General features: G+C 44.6%; 1 protein-coding gene across 6 annotated transcripts in view; it reads right to left on the minus strand.

The window, feature by feature from the left end:
- The window catches only part of Ncald (neurocalcin delta), a 265,706-nt gene that overhangs the window by 66,238 nt on the left and 171,753 nt on the right, over window positions 1-27,715 (minus strand). Inside the window, exon 3 of one of the 6 annotated variants that reach the window (XM_063257691.1) lies at window positions 4,816-4,983. The exons of 4 other annotated variants lie outside the window; for them this stretch is intronic. In XM_063257691.1, coding sequence (XP_063113761.1) covers window positions 4,816-4,983 — 168 coding nt within the window. Of the gene's footprint in view, window positions 1-4,815; window positions 4,984-19,449; window positions 20,635-27,715 lie in introns of those variants that run through there. One more of the 6 variants, XM_063257688.1, reaches the window with a different exon arrangement.

The following is a 27,715-nucleotide window of genomic DNA, read 5'->3' on the forward strand; positions in this document are numbered from 1 at the left end:
ATCTGAATATGTCTCCTAAAGTCAGAGATGGCAGCTAGCATTTTAAAAATGACCCAGAAACACACCGTCGACGCACACTCATTGCAAATACCGTGCAATCTGGAGGCAGGTCAGAAGTGTTATTTTCAAAGAGGGGTAAAGAGTATGTCATGTGAGCATTGAGCAGGATAACTATATAAATGCCAATAAAGTACACACTTTTAAATGTCATTTGAATTATTAGAGAGAAGAGTATTACATAAGGATAGAAGCATCAGTATACCAAGGAGACGACAATTCTATATGTGCACAAAACGACACCACCACCAAATAACTGAACAAAAACGGAGAGAACTGAAAGGAGAAACAGATAAATCCACAGGTACAACGGGAGACCTCACACCGCTCAGTCATCGGTAGGAAATCAGCAAAGATACAAGGAACAGCGCCGTCCCCTAGCACTGGTGTGCGTGTACACACCCCATCAGTGTGAAACAGACCAGGAGGCCACGGCCTGAGCCGTGAACGTACCTCAACAAACTGGGTGCTCGGCCCTCGAGTGGGGTGGACCGCTGACTGGAGAAACCCAGGGTGACAGACTGCACGGGGTAGGACCCCACTCACACAGTGCTACGAGCTGGATTGGTCCCCGTGTGACCCCAAGGTCTCACCTTCTGGGAAGCTGGTCCTTGGCCTGGCAGTGTTGGGAAGTGGTGCGAGCCTTTGTGGAACATGGTTGAGTGTGACGTAAGAGGTCACTGAGGGTGCTGACCACAGGAGGAACTGATGTGGTCTCTGGTGGCCCTTGATAGCTCTCATGAGATGGTGGTTATAAGACAGCAAACCAGTCCCTCCTCAGCCCCTCAGCTCCCCGTCTCACCTGACCTCCCTGGCACCCACTCCCACCACCAGGATGCCATCCACCTGGGGTCCTCCCCAAGCCAAGCCACGGCTGGCAGCCTTGTCCCTGAACCTCCAGATTGGAGCCATATAAACTCCTCTTTTCCTTATAAGCTACGCAGACTCAAGGATTGCAGTACAGTCACAGAAAGTGGACTCCACGTAAATAGAACATTCTTGAAATGACAAGATGATAGAACTAACAACAACAAAAAAAGAGGTTTCTGGTTGCCAAGAGTTAAGAAAGGGAGAGAAAAGGCAGGAAAGTGTCACACTGTGAAGTACCCTTGAGGTGCGGGAGGTGCTCTGTATCTCAGGCTATCAGCTGGCATCCTGGGGCAGTCCTGGGGTCAACAGGAAGTGGCTTCCCGCTCTGCTGTGTCTTACAGCTGCATGTGAACCTACACTTATTTCAAGATGAAAATTTAATTAAAAAATTTAAATGAAGTTAATATAAAGCATTTTCTGTCAAAAACTGAGAATTCATTCCAGTAAAATTCTACTAAACTTCTAAAGAGATATTTGGGCAGACAAAAAAAAAAAAATGATTCCAGATAGAAACACAGATATAGAAAGGGCAAATATATAGATGTATCTTCCAACTTTACAAAATGAGAATGTCTTCAATATATAATATAAATATAGACTTAAAATTTAGCATAACAGCACAAAACTAAGAGAGGATGGATAGAATTCAACTGTTCTAAAATTGTTTTTATTTGTCTGTTTTTTGTTTTTCATACTGGGAATCAAACTCTTGCTTGCCAGGCAGGCACTGTGCCACCAAGCTATACGGCCCTAAAATTCTTATAACAGTACTATTAACTGTTTCTAATAAGGAACACTGTATGACAGGATCCTTACAGTGTGCTATGAAAGGATAACAAGAAGACATTGTTAATTAGCTAACAGACCAGGAAAATAACTGTGCAAATTACTTGAATTCCAAAAGAAGAAAGAAAGGAAGGAAAAGAAAAAGAAATCATAGTATAAATAGGAAAGAATAGTAATACTAAAGATTTAGCAAAAAAAAAAAAATTTTTTTTTTTGGTCTTTTTTGAGATGGGGTCAAGGCTGGCCTTGAGCTCACTTTGTAGCCCAGGCTGGTCTCAAACTCGTAAAGATCCTCCCACCTCAGCCTCCCGAATGTTGGGATTACAGGCGTGAGCCACCACACCCGGCTTAGTAAAAAATATTAATTATTATAATATATAAACAGGAAATAGTCCAGTAAAAAGATAATAAATATCAGGCTGATTAACAAGTAAATTTTCTTTTCACATAAGTGATATACCTTGAAAATGAGAGCACAGAAAATCTAAAAGTCAAAAGATGGAAAAGTATGTAGCACATAAACTTTATCAAGCCAAAGCTAGTATTGCAGTATTACTATGAAAAATAGAACTTGATAGTAATATAAGCAAAAAATACTGCAAGAGAAGTAAGTACCGCTTCTTAATTCTCTTTTCCAAATATGCATGGCCTTAATAAAAATTTCAAAATTATACTCTTGATTTAACATATTTTTCTCATTATCATATAAACCAAGCAGAAACAATGTAGAGATACAGGTTTTAAGGACAAAATTATCCAATCTGACCAAATTAACATGAGGAATGATGATCTGGACAATACCAAAATATACAATTTTCAAATAATCTTGTAAATGACCGAAGTCAGAGTACACTCCTTTAAAACACAGAAATAAAGCTAGGCATCGATACCAGGCACACAAAGAGAAATTCCCCAGTGGGAAATAAGTGAGGCTGGCTGGGTCACCGCTGGGTTAGGGAGACTCCCAGCCCCGCTGAGGCTTCTAACAAAATCCCCCAAGCCTCTCAGCCTCCTGGCCGCTGCTACACTGTTTAATGGAAAGGCACAGGTCGTTTGGAAGCGAGTTCCTGCCTTTGGAACAGGAACCGAGGAGCCCTGAAGACTTGTTTTCCAGAGAAACAAGTATAACGAAACAATTATTTCAAAAATTATATAAAGTCCTCAAAAATCCTCCGATAGGTAGACAGATAATGAAGAAACATCTCTTCAGTACAATCCATGAAACAGAAAGGACGCTGGACTCTGCTGTCCTGGAGCCACGTGTGACCGGCTCCCCCGAGCCCTGGCTCAGCCAGGTGGAAACCGCTCTGGGCTCTTGGAAAAGCTGCGGCCACTGTCTGGGCTCCTTTTCTCCCCAGTGCTCCAAGGACACGGTGTCTCACTCGGGGTGTTGAAAGCCACCAGCACCTCTCCTGCCGAGGGCTCCCATCCTTCATTCCCCAGCCACAAGGCAGAAGCTCTATCCAGGCACTGTAGGTAAATCCAGGACTCTAGTCCACAGCCGCTGCTCCGGGTCAGGAGCTGTCACCGTGGCCAGGTCCCCCGCACTCACTCAGACATGGGGCTCACAAGGAGAGCAGGAACACAGGAACACGGAAACCTGAAGACCTCCCCCAAGGAGACCAGTCTCTTTGAAACAGATGATAGGAAAGTTCAGGTCCAGGGGTGCTTCTGAAACAGTGGAGATTCTGGTAATAAATAACTGAGAAGAGACTGGAAATTATTCGAGAGAAAAGCGAACCTTAGACCAGCTAGAGCATCAGCGACAACTTCAAAAGAGTCACTCAAAGGGCCTTCCTAGAGCAAGCTTCAGAGAGTGGCTTCCAAACGTGCATTTAATGAACTTAACTGGGTCAGCCTGTGAAATGATTTATGTCCCAAAGAAATACTAGAGCAATCACCAAGAAATTAATAGAGGCCAACAGCTTCTTAACAAGGAAGGGAAAGAAGCAAATACTTCCACATGACAGTTTGAATCCACAAATAGCACGAATACCTGGAGAATAGAAATGGTGTGGAAATTGAGACAGAGATTAAGTCCTTTGTCTAAAGATTTTTTTAACCTATGAACAGGCTTGATTATCTCATTTTACAAACCAGGAGCAATAGCAAAGTAGAATAAGGACAAGGTGCTGATGAAAAGAAAAACAAAGATAAATAAATGACTTTACAAACTATAAAAAGCAGATGTAAAACTTCTCACACCATCACGGCCCGGGATCATGGAGCAAGAGCACCATCATGGCAGCAGTGGTTAGAGCAGCACCCTTTCCGCTCTGCATGGTTTTCATGGTGTTTCTGCCATTCTGGTCAATCTGCCTCTGAGTTAATAACAGTGTTTAATTTCTAAAAAGGCAGATAATCCATGATTTTAGCTCCTACATCAGGTAGTTTGAAAAAGAAGAGTGTAGGAAAAACTATGTAGAAGGAAGGAACAGTAAAGGAAGAAGAAATGAATCAAATGGAAACAATGTGCGATAGAGAAACCAAGCGGTTGTTGTTTGAACAAAATAGGATTAATAGGTCCTTAGATGAGTGATAGAAAGAAAGAAAGAAAGAAAGAAAGAAAGCAGTCTTAAATTATAAGTATCTGTAATTTTTAAAAGCCACATCATTTTGGATCCTACAGATGGGAAGAAATAACAGATTTCACGGGCTCTCAATAGCGCAGAAATGGTAGTGTCTCCACGACGAAACGGCAGGCCATCCCCACACGGGAACACTTTGTGAGCCCTTCTTTGTGATGCCCAGGTGTCCCCCTCCAGAAAACCCTGACACCACACCTCTGCTTTTCTCGTTAATGCTACAATAAGTGAATTGAGTCCTCTGTCCACACGGACAGAGCCCTAAAGAAGCAGTTACAGTATCTGGGGTGGTAAACTTTACTTTCTCTTTTGTCCACAGGAGTAGAGCCTGAAGCTTGGCTACAGCTGCCCCGAGTAAAGACCTTCTCCATCTTCTCTTGCTGCTGTGTGGATGAGTGAGTGTGTGCAGGGGACGGAAAGAGGCTCGCCACGTGGCACTGCCACAGCCTCCTTAGAAACAGGTGTGTGAACAAACCTGCCCGACTCTGCCCCTTTTCTTCTCCACTCTCTTACTTACCCCGCTGTCCAGAAGCCCAGAAGTGACAGCCATCCCCGCGGACCACGAAGCAGCAGGCTGATGGCCCCGGAGGGGGACCGTGGAGCTGGGCGTGGCAGCAGCCTGGGTCTCAGGATACTTCGTGGGAATCACACTGCTGTGTGTGGCTATGTTGCTTCTCCCTGGACTCTCACGTGAGCGTGGCGAGGGAAGGAGAGAGATCTACTTATTTAAGGCACAATCATACATCAAACTTCTTCCTAGATGCTAGCGTGACCCCCATCTCAGGTACTCGGAACTTTGTGCGGGTGAGGTGTCGCATGTTAAGTAATTTTATGGGAGTCTCAGAAATATTTAAGAAGAAACTAGACTCTAGTGTACTCGCACTGCAGAACAAATAATGGAAAACTGCTTTCCATTTCTAAGTAATTCAACTAACTAATATTTACTGATATTCATGAAAAGAGGCCTAAAAGTCTTCCTGGACACTAAGAGTCATGAGAACTGATGACGAAGAAAACAAAAGAGACGCCAAAGTCATGTAAGGAGTAAAAATGATTTCTCACTCTGCCTGCATTTTCACAGATGGAACGACAACGGTAAATTCTTCCTAGAGAAACAGAATTCCTCAGATGACTCAAATATCTCCAAAACTACGGTTTTTTGGTAAGAAAATGGCCTACAAGTCATCTGCTTGTGTTTAACTTTCTGTATTAGTCAGCTTCCTAATGCTGTGACAAAATACCCTAACATGCACAATTTATAAGGATAAGAAGTTTGTTTTGGCTTAGTTTCAGTGGGTTCAGGCCACAGACAAAGGCAGAAATGGCTTAAAACAAGGGCCTGGTAAAACATTACAACACAACACAACACAAAAACTGCTTACACCACGTGGCCAGGAGGGAGAGTCACTTCAAGGCCACACACACCTCCCCAGTATGTGACAGCCCACCATTTCTAACCAGGCCCAGCTGCCAACAGCACCGTCAGCTCTGAGCTCCGCAGTGAACCATCCCGTTGGTAAGAACAGCGGCCCACAATCCAATCGTCTTCCAAACACAGGAGCTTTTCCAGGAACTTTTAGATCTAAGCCGTAACGTTCTGGCCCCAGTCCACAAAAGGTTCCTGTGCCTCTTACTATACAAAATGCATTTAGTCCATCTCTAAAAGTAGCTGAAGTTTTAAGAGTTCCAGCAGGTTGGAAAGTCCAAGTTCAAACTCACCAGAGTCTCAAGACAAAGTCTTAGCTGTGAGAACCTGTAGGACTCCAAATGGGAGCTAAACACTTCCATCATGCAAAGGCATAGGGCAAACATTCCCAACCTAAAAGGAGGAATATGAGAAGAACGGAACCAAAGGGAACAGCAGCCCACAGGACAGACATTAAATCTTACTGCTCCGTGCCCAGCGCTTGTGTGGGCTGTGGTGACACGTGAGGTCCAAAAGGCCTGGGCAGTTCTCCCATAGGGCCTCGCCCATTCCAGCCCACATGGTTTTCTCTCAGACTGACACTTTTTACTGCCTGCAGCTTTTGTTAAGAGACGTTCTCCACTGCTGGAATCTGAAATCTCTGCAGTCTCCACTGTACTGTTGACTTGAGTCTCACAACTTCATACATATCTTCCTTCCAGAGCCACACTGCCTGGCCTCCCAGGCCACCTTCTAAAAGCTGAGTGAAAGCAGCCTCCGTGACCTTACCACTCCTGCATTCTGCATGAGAAACCAGCACTGTGTGGATGACGCCAAGGTCTGCCGCCACGCTTGAACCATAGGTGGGCCCCCTCGGACCATGACTGCAGTGGCCTCCTAGTGCCAGGATGCTGAATAAAGTGACACAAATATCAGAGAGCCAATTTCCTTGGTGGCCTTCTCAGCAGTGGCTCAGAGGATCTCTTCTCAAGTGAAATATGTGCAGTTTACACCAGTGAGCCTGTAAAGGATAATTTTCCAGGTGCCATCTTTATTTACCATTGTCCTGAAGCAAAGTACTTCTTTGTAATGTGAATCTTTTCATCAACAATGCTTTCCTGTGGCCTAATTTCAGATACTTCTTTTCTGGCCAGGATTCATGTCATCCAGCTCTGTGTTTATTCCTGACTCCCACTATCAATCTGGATGTAAGCAGCCAGCAGTGCCCACTCCTGGACACTGTCCTGCCGTGAGAGGTCCTCTACTGGATTAAACTGCTGCTTTCAACGTCAATCTCTGCAAAGTCTCAGGACACGGGCAACATGTGTGCAATGTTCTTGCCAGAAAGAACCATGTGTGGCTCCTAGTCAGGTATCCAAAGTACAGTCCTCATTCCCATCTGAAATCTAATGAGTCTGGATCTTACTGTCTGTATTCCTATCAAAATTTTGGTCTTCTGGGCACCAACAAGAATCACCTATCAAGCTTGGCTTTCAGCATTCTAGGATTCTCTAGGCAGCATCTCCAAACCTTTCCAAACTCCCTGTTACAAATTAGTTCTAAAGATTGCTAAACCACATTGTCAGATATAGTCGCTCACAGTAGCAATTTTCTGTATTACTGCTGGGACAAAATACCCAAAATCTAATGCTTAAAGGAAGAGAGGTTTATTTTGGTTCACAGATATAGTGGGTTCAGTTCATCGTTGGTGGTTCCAAGGCAGAAATGGCATGAGAGAAGTGCCTGACAGAGAAAAGATATTCATGCCATGACAGCCAAGTGGAGAGAGAGAGAGAGAGAGAGAGAGAGAGAGAGAGAGAGAGAGAGAGCGCACACTCCCCCTGGGACACAATACGCACCCCCAGATCACACCCCCAGAGATCTACCTCTCCCAACCAGTCTCCATCTCTCAATGGCTCAGTCAACTGTGAGCTCGTGGTGGACTAATCCAGAGATGAGTATAGCACCCCCATGATCCAATCACCTTCCAAATTTATAACATTTTGGGCACATTTTAGATCTAAATCATAACATTTCCCATGCAAAAGAAAAGCTGCAAAATATCATTTTCCATCAGCAATATCCAGTACAATTAGAGCAGATTCTATTCTAGGATCTTTGTGTTTTGATCTGTTTTTAAAAAGAACGATTTTAGGACCCTGATTCTATTTCTGTGGCCAGATTGATACAGTTGCACATTTATAAATCAGTCTTGGATAAATCATTAATAACTCTGTTCCTCTCTGCTTCTGAGGAAAAGGAAGCATCTAAGCTGTCCTACTGATGCCCAGGTTGAAAGTGAAATTCCAAAAAACTTAGAACTGAGAAGCATCCTCATCTGGATCTCTGACCTAAAGTCACACATTTTGTGGCGTATTTGCATAAAATTTGGTCTCAATTCTCTTGTTTTATTATAATGGAAAGAGTGTGAGCTTTTAAGTCAGGCATGCTCAGATTTAAAGGTGGATGCTCTGCATATATCATATATCATCTGCATATATCATCTCATCTAGAATTTTGAGCAATGTTCTTAACCTCAGAGAGCCTCACTTTTAATATCCGTAAAAGGAAAAATGTTAATTATGACCTGCAAGGCAGTTATAAAAAGCGATGTCCAGATTTAACAGTGTATTGTGTACAGTTAGAGAAACAAAGCGAGTCTATAATTAGGAGGGATGATGAAGGAAGGGGCTAGAGTCTGGTTTACTGAAGTTCATGTTTTATAAAAAATGGATTTACTTGAAATATGATCATGTATTTTCATTGAATTCCTTTGTGTCTTAATCACCACATTCTCTATCCTGAGACCCATGCCGCAGAGAGGAAGCTCACAGGTGCACGGTTGGCTGGATCTGTGGCAGGAACTGCTCAGGGAAGGGTCTGGCGGAGGAGAGCTGCTCACATCATGATGGCCAGGAAGCGGAGAGCGAGGAGAGGAGCCCTTCCACGTCACTGGCGGAGCGGCCCACCTCCAGCCAGCCCCCGCCTCCTAATAGCACCTTCGGCTACTGAACCGATCAGCAAATGAACTCACTGATGAGTATAGCACCCCCATGACCCAATCACCTTGCAAAAGCCCCACGAGTACCATTAGAAACGAGAGCGCCATTTAATTCTACATTGCAGCCTGTAGTATCCCAGCTTCCATTGCCCTAAGAGAAGCAGACAACAAAATACAAAAGCTCAAGAGGTCGTGATGCTCTAGATGAGAGCACATGCATGGTGATCTCCTAGCTTGATCTTTTGGTCCCTGTACCCCCTCATTACATCCCTGTACCCCATATCATTACAGGTTCATCAATATGCTACATGTCATAAATATTATTATGGTCACAGTGAATTATGGGATGAACGAGTATGTTGACAGCCCCTAGAGATTCAACAGGAGGCACTAAAGCAGAGGCATCTGGCCTCTAATCCTGAAAGCATGATTTATCGGTCCCCTTTTTGCCGCTGTCACTGTGTTCGTGTCGAGTGCTTTTCGGTCACCCCAGCACCTTTCTCTGTCTGTGCCCTGTCTTACGTTGGCGCAGACTTGCTCTGAGCATGATGTTCTGTGATTTTCAAAAAACATAGCTGCTTCCTACTTACTGCTCGGTACACATTTGGCAATTCTTTCTTCACACACAAGAACCTGGACTATTGGCCCATTCCCCTGTAACACCACCTCTGAAGGCATGAGGCTTTGAGGGAACATTCTGGATCTAAACCATAATAGTAATTAATAATAGTCCTTCATATTAGAGAACGTACGAATTTATATTTTATAGTGCATTTTCATTTACATTTAATGACAGCTAAAACCACAGCAGAGAACCATATTTCACCTATTCAATTATTGATTCTTTAGAAAGAGAAAACAAGACTTGATTTTATTAGTCTGCTGATATTAGTTTCTCTTCTAAAGAAGTCATCCCTAAAATAAGCACGTGCCACACACCCCAGCACTGCTCTGCCAGTTATTTTTAGTGCAGACTTTTCTATAGCAGTCCTTAGACAGATTTAAGGAAAACACATGCCTTAACATTGTAATAGATGTGACTCTCACATCAGTTGAATCACGTGTGTATCAATCTGAATGTAGCTAAAGAATTAGGACATTTGAAGCCTAACTGCTTCCTTTGGCAAATATTTAAAAAATCAACTTCAGAAAAATGATTATTGCAACTCTTCCAAAAGCCATTTAAATAAAGGAGGCAGACATCAATATTGATCCCGTAATCACAGTACTGACTGCAGTCACTCACAGACAGACAGATGAACTCCACCTTCTCCCCGCCTGTGAACATGAAGATTTGTATGTCACAGGGCTTTAAATTTGTCAGTCAGTGCATTTTACAATGGGAGAGTCCCTGGAGTACTCGGTGACTCTGGGGTAAGCTCAAGTCTTCAGAGAGGAGGGGGAGGTCCCCACCCTGCTGGCTTTGCAGGTGAACAGACCAGGACAAATTCTCAGCCTAAGGAAGTGAGCCTCCTTGGCTACACCTTGAGCTTGGCCCATTTCAGATCGGTGAAATGTAAACTTCACGCTGTCTGAAGCCACTCGGTTTGAGATGGCTTCTTACAGGCAGCAGCAATGGGCGATTAGAATAGGCAGCAAGCCGTGTTCTGAGCACGGCTTTACGGAGAAAATAAAGGTGAACCTCGCCCCAAGGAGCCGGCAGGGAGACAGAGGCAGAGAGCAAACATCTCAAGAGAGGAGGGAAGCGCCCCTCCCCGGGGGGACATTGCTGTGAACAGTCCACGGAGGAGTCTCCAGACCCGCCTGGCAGCAGCCAAAGGGCTGCCTTGTTGGCCTCTGGCAGGTTTGTTGAGCCACCTGTCCCTAGAGTCATACACAAAGACTTAAATTTCAGTAACAGTATTCCCTTGAATAGGCCCTTACTGTTGAGGTCAAAGAGTGCGTTAACTGGAGAGACAGACCAGGGTACAGACAGCACCACTGCCCTTCTGTCACCTCCAATGAGAATGCCCAACTCTGCAAGAAAGGGCTGTTCTCAGAGTGGGGCGGGCGACAGGCGTCCAAAGCGATGGCTGCTGTCTCTGCTCTCACACCTGCCTGGAGCCCATGGTAATCTCCACACTCTGACCTGTGCAAGGCCACTTTTTAAAAAACATAGATATCAACCAAAGAACCGAAATATAAATGTCTCTGCAGAGAAAAGCACTCGGTGAAACTCCGAGGTTCTCTAATGCTAGCCCTCACCACCACCTCCCAAGCAAACTGTGGGTGCAGCTCACCACAGAAGTGTTTAGAGCCTTGATTTTTCTCCAAACTGAGAAAAAAATGAAATAGCAAGGTGTTCAATTATTGAGTCCCCGGTAATGTACAGTTGCCGATACCCATGAGCTCAACTAGATCAACAACCTTGCCAAAAAGAAGTGAGATATAGAAACCATTGTTTGTTTTCTGTTAGCTGGTTCTAAATACCCTGTAATACTTTCATCCTCTTGAATGGTTTCACATTGTCTTGATATGTTTGATGCTAGAGTATACGAAGTTATACTCAAATATTTCAAGGAAAGAGACACTATGGTAACTACTATTAAATTGGGTTATCTTGTGGTGAAACACTATGTTGATTAAATTGTTCTGTTCTGACCTGTATTGTTATGTTGTTATATCCTCTTTTATCACAATTTCTCTCTTTTAAAAAATTTATTTATTTTATTATTATTTTTTAATTAAGGGGAAAAATTTTTAAAAATTAGCAGGATATATTCTAGTAACTTTTTTGATTTCCTATTAACTCGATTTGAAGCCCTGTATTGCTCTCACCATCTTGTTTTGACTGATTTTACTCTATTCTGTTCTGTTTGATAGTATCAAGTTTCGGGGTATAGGCAACTATTTTGAAGGCAAAAAGATTCACTATGATGCCCATTCTGGTTTGGCCATTATCTTCTTTTGAAGTCCTGTAATGTCACCAATGTCTAGGTTTTATTACTTTGTTCTGTACTGTTTTGTTCAATTTTATTATACCTGATGATATAGGCAATTCTTTTTAAGGTAACAAGAGGCATTATGGTAACCATTGTTGATTACCTTGTATTCTGTTTTTATATCATGTACTATGTCCATCTTTTGTTTTGACTGACTGCTTTATTTTGTCACATTTGGTTTTATTCTCTTCCAAAAAAAATAATAAGAACTGTGGGAGTAATAAAACCCAAAATATGTAAATGTTATTGTAAAAAAGAGAGGAAAAGAAAGTGCTCTAAAGGATACAACTGTAAGTGTGTTATGTGTGTAAGATAGCTGACCATATTACTGAGTTTTGTTGGATCACTGAACACAAGGTTTGCAGTCTCACTGTTTGAATGTCTACTTTGTATGCTTTAATTTTGTAACTTGAACAACTATTTCTAAGATGACAATATGTAATCTATTAACTAGTGATTTCTTACTTTTTTAAAAATTCTGTATTACTTGTACCCTTTTACTGTTTTCTTTTGTTTTTCTTTAAATAAAATTAAAAAAAAAAAAAAGATGTGAGAGGCCAGGGAGACTGGATCTCCTGGTGCCAGCGCCAGAGGGGACTGAAAACAACTTCATCCAAGCAGAAAGCCGCGACCCTGGCCTCTCCTCTGTGCATGTTTATAAGGAATTTTCACTGTCAGCAGAGGAGGTGGAAAGGCAGCGATGCGGGTGAGAGGCAGCAGGGAATCCTCCATCAAGGCACAGGAGAGGAAGCTGCTGAGCCAGGCGGGCTCCAGCTGCAGGGAGGCACAGTGGGCGCTTCTCAGGGCACGGGGCGCTGGGCTCAGACTCCCGCCAGCCTGAGTCCCCACTGAGAGTCCCTGCCACTTCAGCATCAAATCAGTCACCTCTCCCTTCCTCGGCCAGTTTCTATTACTAGAGCACCAGTGAGCCCTGCTCCAATCAGCCCATTCCATCCTTTACAAAATTAGTGCCACTGAGGACGTCTCAAAGCAGGGATGGCCTTGGACATGATCTAGCTCATTCATTCATTCATTCATTCATTCATTCATATCAAGGTCCCCACCTTGATATGTGCCTTTTACACACCCGGGAAGGAGCTAGGCTGGAATGCAGCTGTGTCAACAAGAAAGACACAGACTGGGCCGTGCTGAATTTTACAATTACTGAGGAATTTCAACGTTTAATAAAGAGCAATATAGGAGTTTAATAAAGAGCGATATAGGAAAGATAGTGACTGGTGCTGGATTGAGAGGACCTGGAGGACCTCCTGGAGGACCATGGAGGCTCCCTGAGGACACGCTCAGGGAAGAACCCAGCGGAGGAGCTGGGAGCAGTGCGGAGAAGCAGCATGTTCAAGACCTGAAGATGGCAGGCAGCGTGGCATGTTAGCAGGACCGAAAAAGAAACCAGGACGGCAGAATGCTAACGGGGATAAAGTGGGGCTCGGGGGTCACAGGCAGCTCAGGGAGCATTTTGTGAGCCAGTGTGTCAAAGTGGCAGCTGACACACAAGACACACGGTTAGAAGCCGTGGCAGATTGGATGCCAGGGCATTTGGTTTCAAATCCAACTTTTCTTTTCTTTTTTTTTTTTTTTTTTTTTGTACTAGGAATTGAACTGGGGACCTTGCACTTACCAGGCAGGTGCTTGTGCTGCTGAGCTACATCCTCGACTGAAATCCATTTTTTTAAGTTTAAGAAATGCTCTTACGGAAGATGGTGGACTGGTTAGCAGCAGAGAAAGAGCCTTTCTGAGAGTCGGTGTCCAGACACTGCAATACAGCACCGAAAGGAGAAGAAGGAGGGAGGTGGGTCCCCTGGACCACAGAAGGACCAGAAGCGAGAATTGAAGCCCACGAGGAGAGCAAAGAGAGAAACTCCAGTGAAGAAAGCAGGGGAGAGCAGGGCCTCTTCCCTGAGACGGGAGGAGTGGTTCAAACACAGGCACAGGGTGACTGCTGGCGACCCCAGAGGCCTCCAGAGAGACACAGCGGTGCAGCAGAGCCGCGGATGCTGCGGACTGCGCTGGCTGGAGAGTGGCACAGATTCAGCCGTTCCATGGGGGAGGGCGACTGGTCAGGAGAGGGGCCGGCTGGGCTTAGAACTCAGAACAGCTGCCGGTTCCGTTAGCGGCTTCCAGCTGAGGGCAAGCCCGCAGGAGGTGCACCCACTGCTGACTGCTGCAGGCTGAGCAGGTCCAGGCCCAGCCTCACGGCCAGGAACCACCTGGACTTCAGAGGGATAAAGGTGCCGCCCACGGAGACTATCTGCTATCCCACCGTGAAGATACTGCTGGCCCGCTGGGTAACTCAACCCGGATCTGGACCCTGTCTCCACTCACAGCCTGACAGTGAGAGCAGAGACAACCTGGAGGTGGACATTCTCTGTGTGTCTCTCTTTGCTGTTGTTGTATTTGTTTGTTTTTAAAATCACTTGATCTTGTTTCCATGCGAGTGTGGATGTGGCTTCTGCTTTTGTTGTGGGTGCTGTTCTCTTTCCTTTTATTTCTCCCTTCTTCCTTCCCCTCCTGTCTTCTGCACCAGTTTCCCAAAGTTTCTGTGATCCCCTAGCCTAGCTTCTAATCTCTTCCTTTTCTTCTGTTTCTCTATTTCCCCCCCTAATCCCTCTGAAATCTTCTCCCCTGGCATCCCAAAGGCTTACTTACTGCATACAATTTTCTCGTTTGTTTTAGATTTTGTTATATAACCACAAATCTAGTTCATGCAGTTAAAGGTTGCAAAGTAATGGTGCCCTCAGTTTGTCGTTTTCTAGGCTGTGTTCAACGCTCTTATTGCTGATTGTGCCACTTTAGCCAAAGAGACGCAATGTTTCTAACCAGCGTTAGATCCTGCTATACCAGGACTGAGGTCGCCTAAGGATCCTAGAAAATACTGGGCCAGAGCCAAAGAGCCAGGGGCTGGGCCAAGCAGACAGCAGCTTCTCATCTCTAACAAACTGAAGAGGTAGGATCTTGTAATAGACTATAACCCAAGAACCAGCTGCACCCGGAAGACACCTCTGATAAGTAGGCAACCCAGGAATTAAACTGTAAAAAGATAGAACATTGAAGACACTTAAACAAGCTGCAGCCCCTGATATCCAGTTCACCAAAGGCACCCACCTGACCTCTCTGAAGCAAATGAACAAGGCTCTAGAAGATCATCAAAACAAGAAGCCCTCTTCTAAAATTCCTTCCCAGATTTCCAAAGGCAACTCATGCTCATTAGAGTGCAAACATATTTTCTACAAAACATCATGTAAATGTCCATCTCCCTTTGCACAACATGCAGGTTTCATGGTACACATGGAGAATTTGTACAACCTTACATGATCACCATCAGGACAAAGATTATCTTAGGTAATCTGAGCCTTCTGTTGTTAGATTGCCTTTTTCAAAAGCCTTCTATTAGATCAACCCAAATTACGCTACAGGAAAGTCCCAGGACTGTGGTAAACGTCTGCCCATCTGCCCAGGGACCCTTCAGTTCACTCCTGCATGTCAGCTACTTACCCATTTTAACAATATAAAGCTGCAGAATTTAGGATAACCTATCAATTATAACTGCAAAGGTATCTCTGGAAAAATGATAACACAATGTATAATCTGCCCACACTTACAATGAAATTGAATCAATAATTAATAACCTTCCAAAACAGAAAGCAGGCCTCAGATGAGTCCACTGATGAATCTGCTCCACATGTAAGGAAGGAGTTAGACCAGTTTTCTGCAATCTCTTTCAGGGAAAAGAAACAGAAGGAAACTTTCTAACCTATATTGTCCTTATACTGAAGTCATTATGAGAAGACCATAGAGCAACTTCTCTCATGAACATAATTGCAACAATGCTCAACAATATATTAGCAAATGGGATTCAACAGTGTCTAAAAGAAGTACACACTACCACTAAATGGGATTTAGGTGAAGTATAGTTCAACATTTGAACTACACGTCAACAGTTCACACAGTCCGTCAATAGGCTACGAAAGAAAATTCACATGATCATATCAAAAGATGTACAAGAAGCATTCAACAAAATCCAGCACCCCACTACAGTAGGGTATGGTTTGGGTTTAGATGCCCCCCTGCCCCATGTACTTATAATTGGGGTTTTCTCAGAGGTGGCCGGATCTAGGGTGTTTGATGTTGGGATGAAGGGTGTGTGCTTGCTAAATCAGTCCACGGATTGCTTTGGCCCACTCTGATCCTGGCAGCCTGGACACAATGTAAGGGACAGAGGAGGGTTGTCTTGTCTTGTTTTGCTGTCTTTTGCCCACATGTTTCTCCTCTGTGGTGCTGTCTTCTGTGCTACCCTGCCCTGGAGCCAGCTGTTTATGGACTAAAACTTCTAAAAGCTGTGAGCTAAATAAGCCTTTCTTCCCTTAACTTCTGAGTCTTGGGTATTTCTTCTCAGCAATGAGAAAAGTACCTAAGACACAGTGCAAACCTATTTTCTACTGGCACAAAGGCCATCATTTAAACAGTGATAAAAACTCTCAGTAAATGAGGAATAGAGAGGAAATTCCTCAGCTTAATAAAGAATATTTATAAGAGCCCTACAGCTTGCTAGGGGTCATGGTGCGTGCCTGTAACCCCAGCCCTTGGGAAGCTGAGGCAGGAAGACTTCCATGAGTTAAAACCCAGCTTGAGCTACACAATGAATTCAAGACCAGCCTGAACCACATAGCAAGACCCTGTCTCAAGAAACAAAACAAGAGAAGCCTACAGCTAACACCACGCTTCATGGTGAGAGACTTGAAGCTTCCCGACTCTCATAAGGAACAAAGCAGGGAAAGTCCCTCTCTTTTCTCACTTTCAACACCATATTAGGAATACTGACAAAGACAGTAAAACAAGAAAAGGAAACACAGTAAAAGCACACGCATTGAAAAGGAGAATGAAATTCTGTTTGCAGCTGACATGATCTTCTTTTGAGATAATCCAAAAGATTCAATAAAAAATATTCTTAAACTAATATGCAATTATGGCAAGATTGCAAGATACAAAGTTAATATACAAAGTCAAATGCTTTTCTATGTATCAACAATGCACAAGCGGAATCTGACACTAACACAGAACACCGTTTGCGCTGGAAGCTCCAAAAATGGAACCCTTAAACATCAGTCTAACAAAATAACATCTACATGAGGAAACGGTAATGAATGAAATCAAAGAGCTGAAAAAAATGAAGGAAAGACTCAATATAGTCAAGACGTCGGTTCTTGCGATATTAATGTATAGATTTGATGTAATCCAGCCAAAATCCCAGAAAGTTACTTGGCAGATACTGACAAACTGATCATGAAATTTATATTGAGGTCATATACCAAAACAGGCATTGAGTATTAGAGGAGAAGAGCAAGGCAGGGGGGCTGACACCCCTTAACATGAAGACTGACCAGAAAGCTACAGTGAGCAAGACGATGCGGCACTGATGAGAAAATAAATAGACCAAAGGAAGAGAAAGAGAACTCAAAGAAGTATGAGCCGACCCCAATAAATACAATATAAATGGACTCAGGTAATGTAATATAATTTACGCTCAGCACACACAGAGTGCTAGTTCAAACAGATATCCAGATAGGAAAAAATGAGTTAAACACAGGCCTTATAACCTTCACAAAACAACTCAAAATGGATCACAGACCAAAGTGCAAAACTTTACAACTCCTAGAAGATAGCTCAGGAGAAAACCTAGATGAACTTGAGGACAGAGATCATTTTTTAAGTACAAAATGAAAAGCATGATTTACGAAAACAGTAATAAAAGCAGGACATGGTGGCACACGCCTGTAATCCCAGCACTCAGGAGGCTGAGGCAGGGTTGTTGCAAGCTCGGGACCAGCCTGGGCTGCAAAGTGAGCTCAAGGCCAGCCTGAACGGCATAGTGAGACCCCGTCTCAAAAAGATAAAAAAAGAAAGTAACAGGTAAGTTAAATTTTGTTAAAATAAAAATTTTCTGCTCTCTGAAAGACAATTCAAGAGAATGAAAATAACACAAATCACAGGCTGGAGGAAATATTTGCAAAAGCCACAGCTGAAACAGAACCATTACCCAAAATAAGCTAGTAACTCCTAAAACAACAGTGAGAAAAAACCTTATTAAAAATTTGTCCAAATGCCTAACAGACGCTTCACCAAAGAAGACATACCAATGGCAGAAAGTGCATGTCACCAGGGACCAGCAATGAAAGCAGTGCTACACACTACAGGTTATCAGAGCGCCCCACGCCCTAAACCCTGAGCACCCTAGGAGCCGGAGAGGGTGTGGAGCCACAGGAACTCGCATCATCGCTGGCAGGAACGCGAAATGACGCAGCCACCTTGCACCACACTTTGACAACTTATTACAAAAGGAAACGCTTACCATGTGCCCTGGCAATGCCATTCCTCAGTGGTCACTGAAAAGAGCTGGAAACCCTGGTCCATCCTAAAAGTCGCACGTGAATGTTCACAGCAGCTGCTACCTGCTCACTCATACCTGATAAAATCTGACAACCAAGATACCATTCAGTCGGTGAGCTGATAAACTGTGGACCATCCGGACCACAGAATGTATCAGCCTTGGTAAAGAATGAGGCATGAAGCCATGGGAAGAAAAAATTAGAATTCATGGTACTAAGCAAAAGTATCAGTCTGAAAAGGCCCCACACTGCGGTACCCACGGTGAGCCGTTCTGGCTTCAGGGACTGTGGAGGGGGGCATGGGCGAGACCGCTTTGGCACTGAGCTACTCTGCATGACACAGAGCACAGTGTGCACCTCAAAACAGAAGGATTATCTTGAGCTAAAGACACTTGAAAACCAGCATGCCAGAAGGGCATTCTAATCTTCTCCTTTTCTTCCTGCAAACAGGAGATTAAAACTCCAGTGTGAAAGATGCCCTTCCTAGGAAAGAAAGGCTCCTGCATGGGGAGTCAGGGCTGAGAGAACTCTGAAGAACAGACCATTCCAAACAACTCCTCTCCACAGAGCTGACTTTCCCACAGCTGTCTTCTATGCTCAGCCTAATAGAGAAATGTGAGTTTGGCCGCTTCTTTGTATCTTCATTTCCCTGGGAAGCCTCCTGTACCACATAAAATTCACATTAAATGTGTTGCTGTCCTCTTGTTGATCTGTATGATGCCAATTTAATGATTAAGCCCAGCTACAAAACCCCTAAGAAATCAAGGCAATTTTTTTTCTCTCCCACCACTCTATCACGGTGGATACACACTGTCTTCAGCGTGTCCAAACGCACAGAATGAAGGACTCCCCACTGGGAGGGAAGTCTGTCACCCATCACAGATTTGAGTATGTTACAGGCTCTTGAACCCCAGCCAGCAGACCACTGTGCAGCCTAACAATGGGAGGGCCTCTGCATTTGTGGGGGATACAGAGAAATCACTGCACATTCTGCTCAATTTTACTGTGAATCTAAAACTGCTCTTAAAATGTCCTTTTAAAATGTCACTAAGAGGGCCGGAGACATAGCTCAGTGTGGCACGGCACCTGCCTGGCAAGCTCAAGGTCCTGAGTGCAGTGATATTGGGGGGGGGGGGATCTCCTGTCTGTCCATGCTTGCTCTTCAAAGAGTTTCTATCGGTTTCAAAAATGAGATGACGTTTTCATCAGCCAAGCTGCGGAGGCCATTAAGGATGTCTCTGCCTCTGTCTGCACTGCCAGCTGCTCTAAGGCCTTGGGGAAACCACACCAGGCTTTGCTCTCTGGGATCTCTGGGCCAGAACCCAGCCTCCTCCTTCCCCTCCTCCCTACCTCCTCCCCCTCCTCCTCCTCTCCCTCCTCCTCCTCTCCGCCTTCTCCTCCTCACAGTTCACTGGCAGATCGTATTAAGGGTTCACGCTTTAGAATTGTCCTTTCTAGGTTGTCATTTGATTTTCCTGCCACCCCCATTGGAAGACTCTTTTGCTGGCCTTCATAGTTGCCAGGCCTAATAATTATCACAGTACCAGCCTCCTGCTTTGGTTTCTGATGGTACAAAGAATCTGGATGCCTGGGGGAGAAGCGCAGGCACGCTCGGTTTGACAGAAGGAGTGAACGATGGAAAGATGCACTTTGTGTCCAGCTGAGAGGGCATCTGGGTCAGTGAGGACTCCCATCACAGCCCTGAGTGGAGGCATTCAGAGCAGGCCGTCCCAGCCCGAGACACACACTGTCCCCGGCAGGTCAGGTGGGAGACTCCTCCTGTGACCGCAGCATCTGAGGCAAGGCCAAGCCACCCATGTTCTAAAAGACCTTTGGACACTAAAACCTTCAAATGTGACATGGTGTGGTTCTCGGGGGGCGACAGGCTATGCTCACAGCATGGAGAAATCAGGCGTCCAGGAGCAAACAGCTGCGGGCAGCAAAAGGCACGGGTGTCCTACAGATGCACGATGGACTCTGATTTAAGGTCTCCAGGCTCAGTGCTTGCTGTCTGCTTCAGGAATCAGGCTTTCCAGCCACCCCGGGTAGCAAGCCCTGGGAGCAGGACTGGGCGCTGGGAAGTATCTGAACTTAAAAATATATTCCTACAATGTCAACATGTAAGAACATTATAAAACACTTTATAAAGTGACCTGCTTGGAAAGAAATAAACATTTCATACACAAGACCTCCCATCATCACACACAAGACCTTTTCTCCGTCTTTCTCACACTCTTTTAATCTTTAATTTGACAAAAAGTCAACCAGCCAATAAACACAGCTACAGTGATCATACTGAGGCTGGTTCGCATGTGGCATTGTGTTCTGTGCGTCATCTTGTTGGATCTTCACAACGACCCAGGAGCAAGGACCATCACTCCAGACCCAAGGGACTGCGTCTCCGGACAGCTCCTCTCCCCTTCCGAGATGCCAGGCTCCAGGTGAAGAGAAACAGCTCTTGCACGAGGTGGCACACATCTGGGTGAATGACGTGGGGGTGACCATGTGCAATGTATGCGCCACTGCTGTCCCTGATCGATGTGCTTTGACATTTTTAGTTTTTTCTTCTTTCTTTGTCCTTTTTATCCTTGAAATAAAATGGATTTGAAAAAAATTAAAAACAAAAAGGAATTGGTCCAGAGGTCCAAAACTAGGGGAAGCCAAAGGTTTTTCCCTTTCATTCAGTGGAGGTCAACAAGTACCTCTGAGAGCCTCCAAAGCCTCCATCTTCTCCTCCCCAGTCCCCTTCTGGTTGCTGACCACACGCCAACGCCTTGATGCGCCATGCTGTTAAACCATTTTCTGACCAGTTGCTTCTAGATGTTTCCCTCTTCTCAATAATGACATTACTTTGATGTCTCCAATTTATTTTCTTGGGAATTGTCCTTAAAAGCACTCAAGCATAGGTGTGAAAACTGTGATTCTCAGTAGAATTTCTCTTCAGGATTTCAAGTGAATTGTAATCATTTCATCACCAGTAACCAGAACTGAAAATACCAAATCCCCACTGCTGACTGTATTGCATCATGTATCACACATTTACCTATATTCATATATATAATTTGCATTTGTTATTCTCATCATTTGGATTCTTATCATTGTTATTCTAATCATTTGGACTTTTGGAGAGGTTGAACTTTTAATCTATGTGTCTCTTTGCCATGTGTATTTCCATATCTATAAATATTGTATTTATAATGGCTGCTCCTTTATTTGAGACCTAGATTTTCATGTTTTATCAAGGGCAGCTTTGCATGATTCCAAAACCATTCTCTCCTCAGTTCCTCCTCCATCCCAGTGAGATGAGGATGACGGTGACCATGCTGATGACCGCACCAGCTCCACGCCAGCCTCCACCCACTTCCCTTCCCACCCCACGGCTTTCGCCAGCACAGACCCACGTTGCCCATTTCCGACACACCACTGCATGCTCAGGTGCAGTTCCAGGGCTGCTGAACTTCTCCCAGGCTCATCTGGGGGGCGGAAGCACAGCCTGCCCTGGCTACCAGGCAAGGCAGGAACCCTTGGGCAGGGACAAAGGTCTTTGCTGAGCCACAAGAACTCGAGCAAAATGAGTCAAGGCTCTGTCTCCTCTCCTCCTGGGCCACAAACAGAGCCCAGAGCCAGCCCTCCGCTCCCTTCACTGCCTAGGTAACCCTGAATGGGGTTATCGGTTACCAGCAAGCAGAATGTTAACTTTCGCCCCCCTCTTCATGAGAGTAAATATGTCACTCCTATTATTGAAAAGGACTTCGGGGATGCAGCAGAGTTGGCTTTCTACAAGACAAGTCTTCACTTCCACCCACAGACCTCCAGTATCTTTGCATACACATAATTATACTCTTGCTTTAATAAAAATATATCATCAAAATTGAAAGTGTTCTGGAGTATTTAGAAGTTAGGGGTTACTCATCTTCAACATTGTAAGGCTGGATCCAGCAGACCTATCCGGTGCTTTCTGCTGTGCATTTGTATTTTGGCACAATGGTCCCAGGCTGTGCGTCTCAGTACCTTTCCCTGAAGGATACAGGAAGCGATGTATGTGTTTACCCACTTGTAGGAAGAACAGCACGTTGTGTGCCTCTGTGCACAAGCAGCAACATGGGACTCGGACCCACCTTCATCCTCTGAGTTTTTGTGTATTTATACCCAAGCATCACAGAAGGTCCAACAGACCACACTACTCTAGGATTTGTTTTTGTTTCTTTAAAATTTGCATTTGATTTTTCTGGTACAAGTAGCCCAATTCAGTACAATGGCACACGAAAAACCAGATTTGCAGTTTGGGAGGAGGTCAAAAGTGAATCATCATTCTGGGGACATAGCTCAGAAACATAAGGGCCTGCCTGGCAAGTGCAAGGTCCTGAGTTCAGTTCCTGATCCCCGCCAAGAAAAGGTGCATCATCAGAGGGAGGGGCCAAAGGCTCTGAGCCCAGCTCTCTGCCCAGTCGGCTGTGTGAGTGAGGGAGCCATGCACCCCGCACAGAGCGGGAGCAGAGAGGCTGCCCTTGCAGCGGCCTCTCGGGATGCTTAAATAGGGCAGGCGCCAGCACCGCGTCCACTGCAGACCACAGCAAGTGAGGGCTTTGCTGCCTACTGCCAGTTCTGTGAAAGTCAGAGAAAGGACCCGGGCTCTGATCGAGTGGGGTGCATGCAGCACAACTCATCCCCCCCACCCCACTCCTGCCGCTTGGCCCTAAGCAGATTCATCGAGCCTCGGGGTCAGAGGAGCAAACGTCTTGCTTGTCAGCAACGCCTGCAGGCCAGACGTGAGCATCAGGACAGTGAGGATGCACAGAAAGCAGGAGCATCAAAAGTAGGAGCAGCAGCAGCAGCAGCAGAATGAGAAGAGCAAAGGGGTCTTCTTTCTGATGTCAGTTCTGACGAAGTTTCTGACACCGAGTGTGAGTTCCACACACTCTCCCAGGCCAGGCTCTATTTATTGCAAGCCCCTGAGGACCCAAAAAAGATGCTGGAGATTTTCCTCATCCACAGATTTCATCGGAAGCAGCTCCTTTGTAAGGAAGAGAAGCTGAAGGTGGTCAGCTGGTGCATGCACATAAATTTCCTGAGACGTTAAGATAGCCTGTGAGAACGTGGAGGTGATCTTTGCAGTTGGAGAGAAGTGGAGTCCACCCATCATTCCTACGTTTCCAGCAAGCGGGACCTCCCCAACAATGGAGGGTTCACCCTGGCAAAGGCTACCCTAAGACGGGGCTGCTGATGAAAACCCTGGCTGTGACCCTCGTGAAGGACCACTGCGCTGCTGAAGAACAATCTGGAAATCCCTGAACGGGTTACGAGTGCATCCCGGCCGCATGTAGAGGTCCCAAGAGGCTTCTCACCCAAGATTTGTGAGACTGAAGAACCTGGTGTACGGCAGGTGCCTGGCAGCGACCCTCCGCGCCATGAATTCCTGGGGGATCCCCAAGCCGAGACCAGCAGGGAGACAATACTGCAGTTTTTGACTAAGGTCAGTAAGATCTGTCCTGCTTACTTCTCATCTATTTATGAAGCTGCTGGAAGAGAGGAGATGGAAAAACTCCAGCCATGCTTTCCGCAGAGCCTGACTCTCCTGCCCGTCCCAGTGTGGCCGTCCCAGCCACAGACCCACAGACGCTGCTGCTCCTCCCCCGCCTGTCAGTGCCTGAGGGTTCCGATCACCCAGTGTAAGAAAACAGGGTTCACTACAGGGAGCTCTCTCGGAAATGTTTTCTAAAAACCCACAGAAGGGTGTGAGGCAATGGAGAAAAATGTTTAAACGTGTTTATTTCTTGCTTTTCTTATTGCTTTGATTTTATGTCATGTTTTAAACTGTTTCTTGGTGCTTTCCTGGGAGTCACGCTTAAATCTTTATCAGTGGGTCTGCATGGCTCTTGACTGTAATTTAGCAGATATTAGTTGATCTGTGTTCACTGCCAAGCTGTGTGGCAGTGCACTGGTACCCACATGGTGAAGACCCAGTCTCTGCACTGGACCTTCTGGGCCTAAATTCCACAACACTACGAGACATTTGTTAAACTTCCTTTTTGACTTTTAGGTAATGATAAAAGAATGTATATGATGAGGGTGTTGTTGAGAACAATGAGATTAAAGTTTCCTAAGGAAGAGCACAGGACTTTGAAGACAACAGGCGCGATACCGTTTTGTCTTAACAAATGCTGAAGCTCCTGAGTGAATGCTGTGCCATTCCGTGCTGTGACCTGGGACTGTCAAGCCAAATTCTGTAAATCTATTCACTGTACTATGACGAAACACTGTAGACTGGGGAACTTACAAAACAGACTTATTTCTCATATTTCCTGTTTTGAAAATAGAAATTACTACAGTGAATTTCCCTAAAAATGTAAAATAAGCCCACAGTATACAGAATAATATAGGGGAGGAAAAACCCGAAACACGGTAAATTCTTGAATTCTCACAGTGGTTTTATTGTTTTTTTTTTTTTTAATGACAATGTTTTGCATGTGATTTTGGCTTGTTCTGGGAAGTAAAAATAAAATTTTTATTAAAAAAAGTGAATCATCAGATTACTCATGCTGGACGATGACGATGATCCATTATGGTAAAACACCTACCACAGAAGGGTGGTGTGGATGGATGACGACCATCATGACAGCTTTGACACAGGCCATGTCAGCCACAGTCCCTGTGATGGGGAGCAGAGCAACACCCAGGGGCTCAGCTGATAAAGAGGACAGCAATGTGAGCACATAGGTGACAAGCTGAAACGTTGCAAAATGGCCACGCAACTAAATGGAATGATCCAATGTTAGAAGCAGGTTCAAAAATATAGAGAAGCTCTTGGCAGGAGGGAAACGTATTGGATAAAATGCTGAAACTGCCATTCCACGCTGGAGATTGTAACAGACAAATCTACAAGACGCTGCGAAATACACAAAAGCTGAACGCAAATAAAACATTCTGTATGCACCAGCAGCCATATTAAAAATGTATTTATTATGTGCAGTGGATTGGTATCAGGTGGTCAACTTAAACATCAGCTGAACTGAATCAGTGTGGTGCTGAGCGTGGAAGCCCACCTGAGGACTGTCGCCAGCATAAAAGGAGATAACAGAGAGGAAAAGGGAGGCACTGTGGGTCCTCCTAAGTGTTGTTTGGAGCTGTGGGTTCTCCTGGAGGAGCTGGTCATGCTGGTGTTCTTGATAGGAATTGGGCCATTATCACTGGAGAAGCTCAGGACCTTGTCTCTGAGAGTGGCCATGGTTCACTTTGGGGGAGTTCTGGTCCCTACACTGAGCATCGCTTCCTGGCTCCGGAGGGGAAGATGTGTGCTGTCTAATCTCTAGGAGAAGCTTGTCACCCTGGCTTCCTGATATGAACTCAGCTGTTCTCATTGTCGGAGGAGCTCAGGACCTCACTGTCACTGAGGATGGCTGTGGTAATTTTCAGGGGAGCCCTGGTCCTTATTTTGAGCATTGCTTTTTGGCTCCACTGCAGAACCTTCAGTCTATGGGCACAGGTCCTTCACCCCGCTGGCACAGACTTTCTAGCTTCCACTGATGACCTTTGGGCCTTCACAGCGCAGATCCATGAAGTAGAGTCATTGTCATGGGCTCTAGGTCTCCAGTTGGACTTGTGGGCAACACTGTCATGGGTGCTAGGTCTTCAGCTGGACTCATGATGGACACTGCTGTGGGATCCAGGCCTCAGCTGGATTTCTAGGTCTTTAGTGTTGTGGACTGATTTCCTGCACTTTCTTGTATTTAACTCTGGATTACCATCATAAAATAATATTACAAATTCTGTGTCCTGTATGTAATTGTTCGTGCATCCCCTGAACACAACATTATGGCACCTCACTAGCTGAACTAAAAGCATTCATATCTCTGCTGTACTTAGCACAGATTTCTGGTGTTGTCTGCAGGAATTTAAAAAACTTATGAAAAGCAGTAGGTCAAAATATGGCATAAAAATTCATGTCCGTGTAGATGCAAAGACCTATTATGCTTTCAATCTAGACATTTATCCTAGAACTCAGCTACCAGGTCCTTATTCATACAGTAATAATCCAAATGATGCTGTGGACAGATCTGTTGCTCCCGTCTCCCAAACTAATTGAAATGTGACATTTGACAATTGGTTTATTAGTTTCCAGTGGATGTTATATTTGGTAACTGAGTACAAATTGATTAGTGCAAGAACTGTACATAGGAACAAGGCAGAAATTCCAAATGAATAATTTCAAAACAGAGAACCGTACGGCACAATCTTTGAATTTCAGAAAGCTGTAACACTGGCCTCATATGTGGCAGAGAAATGCAGACTGGTGCCCCTGATGGCAACATTTCACCAGGATGGAAACACTGATAGGGAAACTTGACAAAACAGAAGCCTGACATGGAAACTTTCAACAACAAAACTGAAGGCAGATGAGTTGTTGATGAGTTACACAGCAACTACGTCACTTCAAACACAAGGCTTTGGCCCACGGTTGTGTTTTACTTGATACTAAATGTGTGGCCTAGTTGATAGTTTACAAAGAAAATAAAAAGTGAAAAATATCATGGGGAGTTTTTCTTTGAGGATTGGGACTGGAGCTCATAAGAGAGAAAAATCCAAAATGTTTCTGCCTGGGGAATTATGCCAAAAAATTGTGGTGCACATTGGTGAACTGATAGGTGAACAGTCAGGCGCAGCATCACAGAGGCCTACGATGACAACAGGAGAACAGAACAGATGTCTACTGTGCCCTACACGGGAGTACAGGGAAACAAAACATACGTGCTGTCAGGGTAAGCAATACTTGTGTGTAGAACATGCAGTCGTCACGTGTGAAAAACACCTTGAGTATGACAGTTGAGAAAGCTTTTCCTGTGGTAGACTTTCATTTGTGTTTACATTGTCGTTCACATAGGTTTTTATTTCTAATCTTAGGCTTTGTAAGCAAACACATAGGTAATGTGAAAATGTTGATGTCTATTCAAAGCACTCATTATACATTTGACGTTGTATATTATTTTGTATTATTGGAAGCTTACTTCCCTGCTAAGTGCATGTTGTAAAGTAGGAAACTTCTGACAGAAAGAAAGGCAGGTGACAAGACTGCCACACTCAAAGGAAAGCTAAGCACATGTGCTGTCAGTGTAACTGAGACGTGTGCATGGAACATGCAGCTCTCATGTGTCAAGACTGCCCTGGGTGTGACAGTTGAGGCCCAGCATATTTTTATGATTGGGTTCTACTGGCATTTTCATTGTAGTTCATACAAGAATTTCTGTTCTCTTTTAGACTTACTACACCAAAATCAGTTGATGTTTAAAATTCTGATACTTCTTTATAAACACAGTAAATATTAAAAGTTCAATATCTTATTTTTGTGATTTTTTTCTGCTGAGAACTCATTATTTAATATAATAAAGCTCACAAAATTAAAATTAATAATTCATCAATAGAAATATTCTAAAGAATAAATGTGAGTCTGACAGACATGTATTTCTGCACCTTGGTGATAAAATTAGTCTCATGTGCCAGAGACTTTGCCTATTTTGTTCACTCTGTATTCACAGCATTGAATTATACCTGACACAGAGGAGGTGATCAGAGGATCTCTGCTAAATGAACGAATGGATGAATGGAAGAATGAACAGACCTTGCTGGGGGGAAGACTCCCAAGCAGGGCAGGTGCACAACCTGAGTTTAGAAAA

This window comes from Cavia porcellus, unplaced genomic scaffold (assembly GCF_034190915.1).
Source record: "Cavia porcellus strain 051 isolate PalLab524CR breed Dunkin Hartley unplaced genomic scaffold, mCavPor4.1 scaffold_10, whole genome shotgun sequence".
Classification (NCBI taxonomy): Eukaryota; Metazoa; Chordata; class Mammalia; order Rodentia; family Caviidae; genus Cavia; species Cavia porcellus.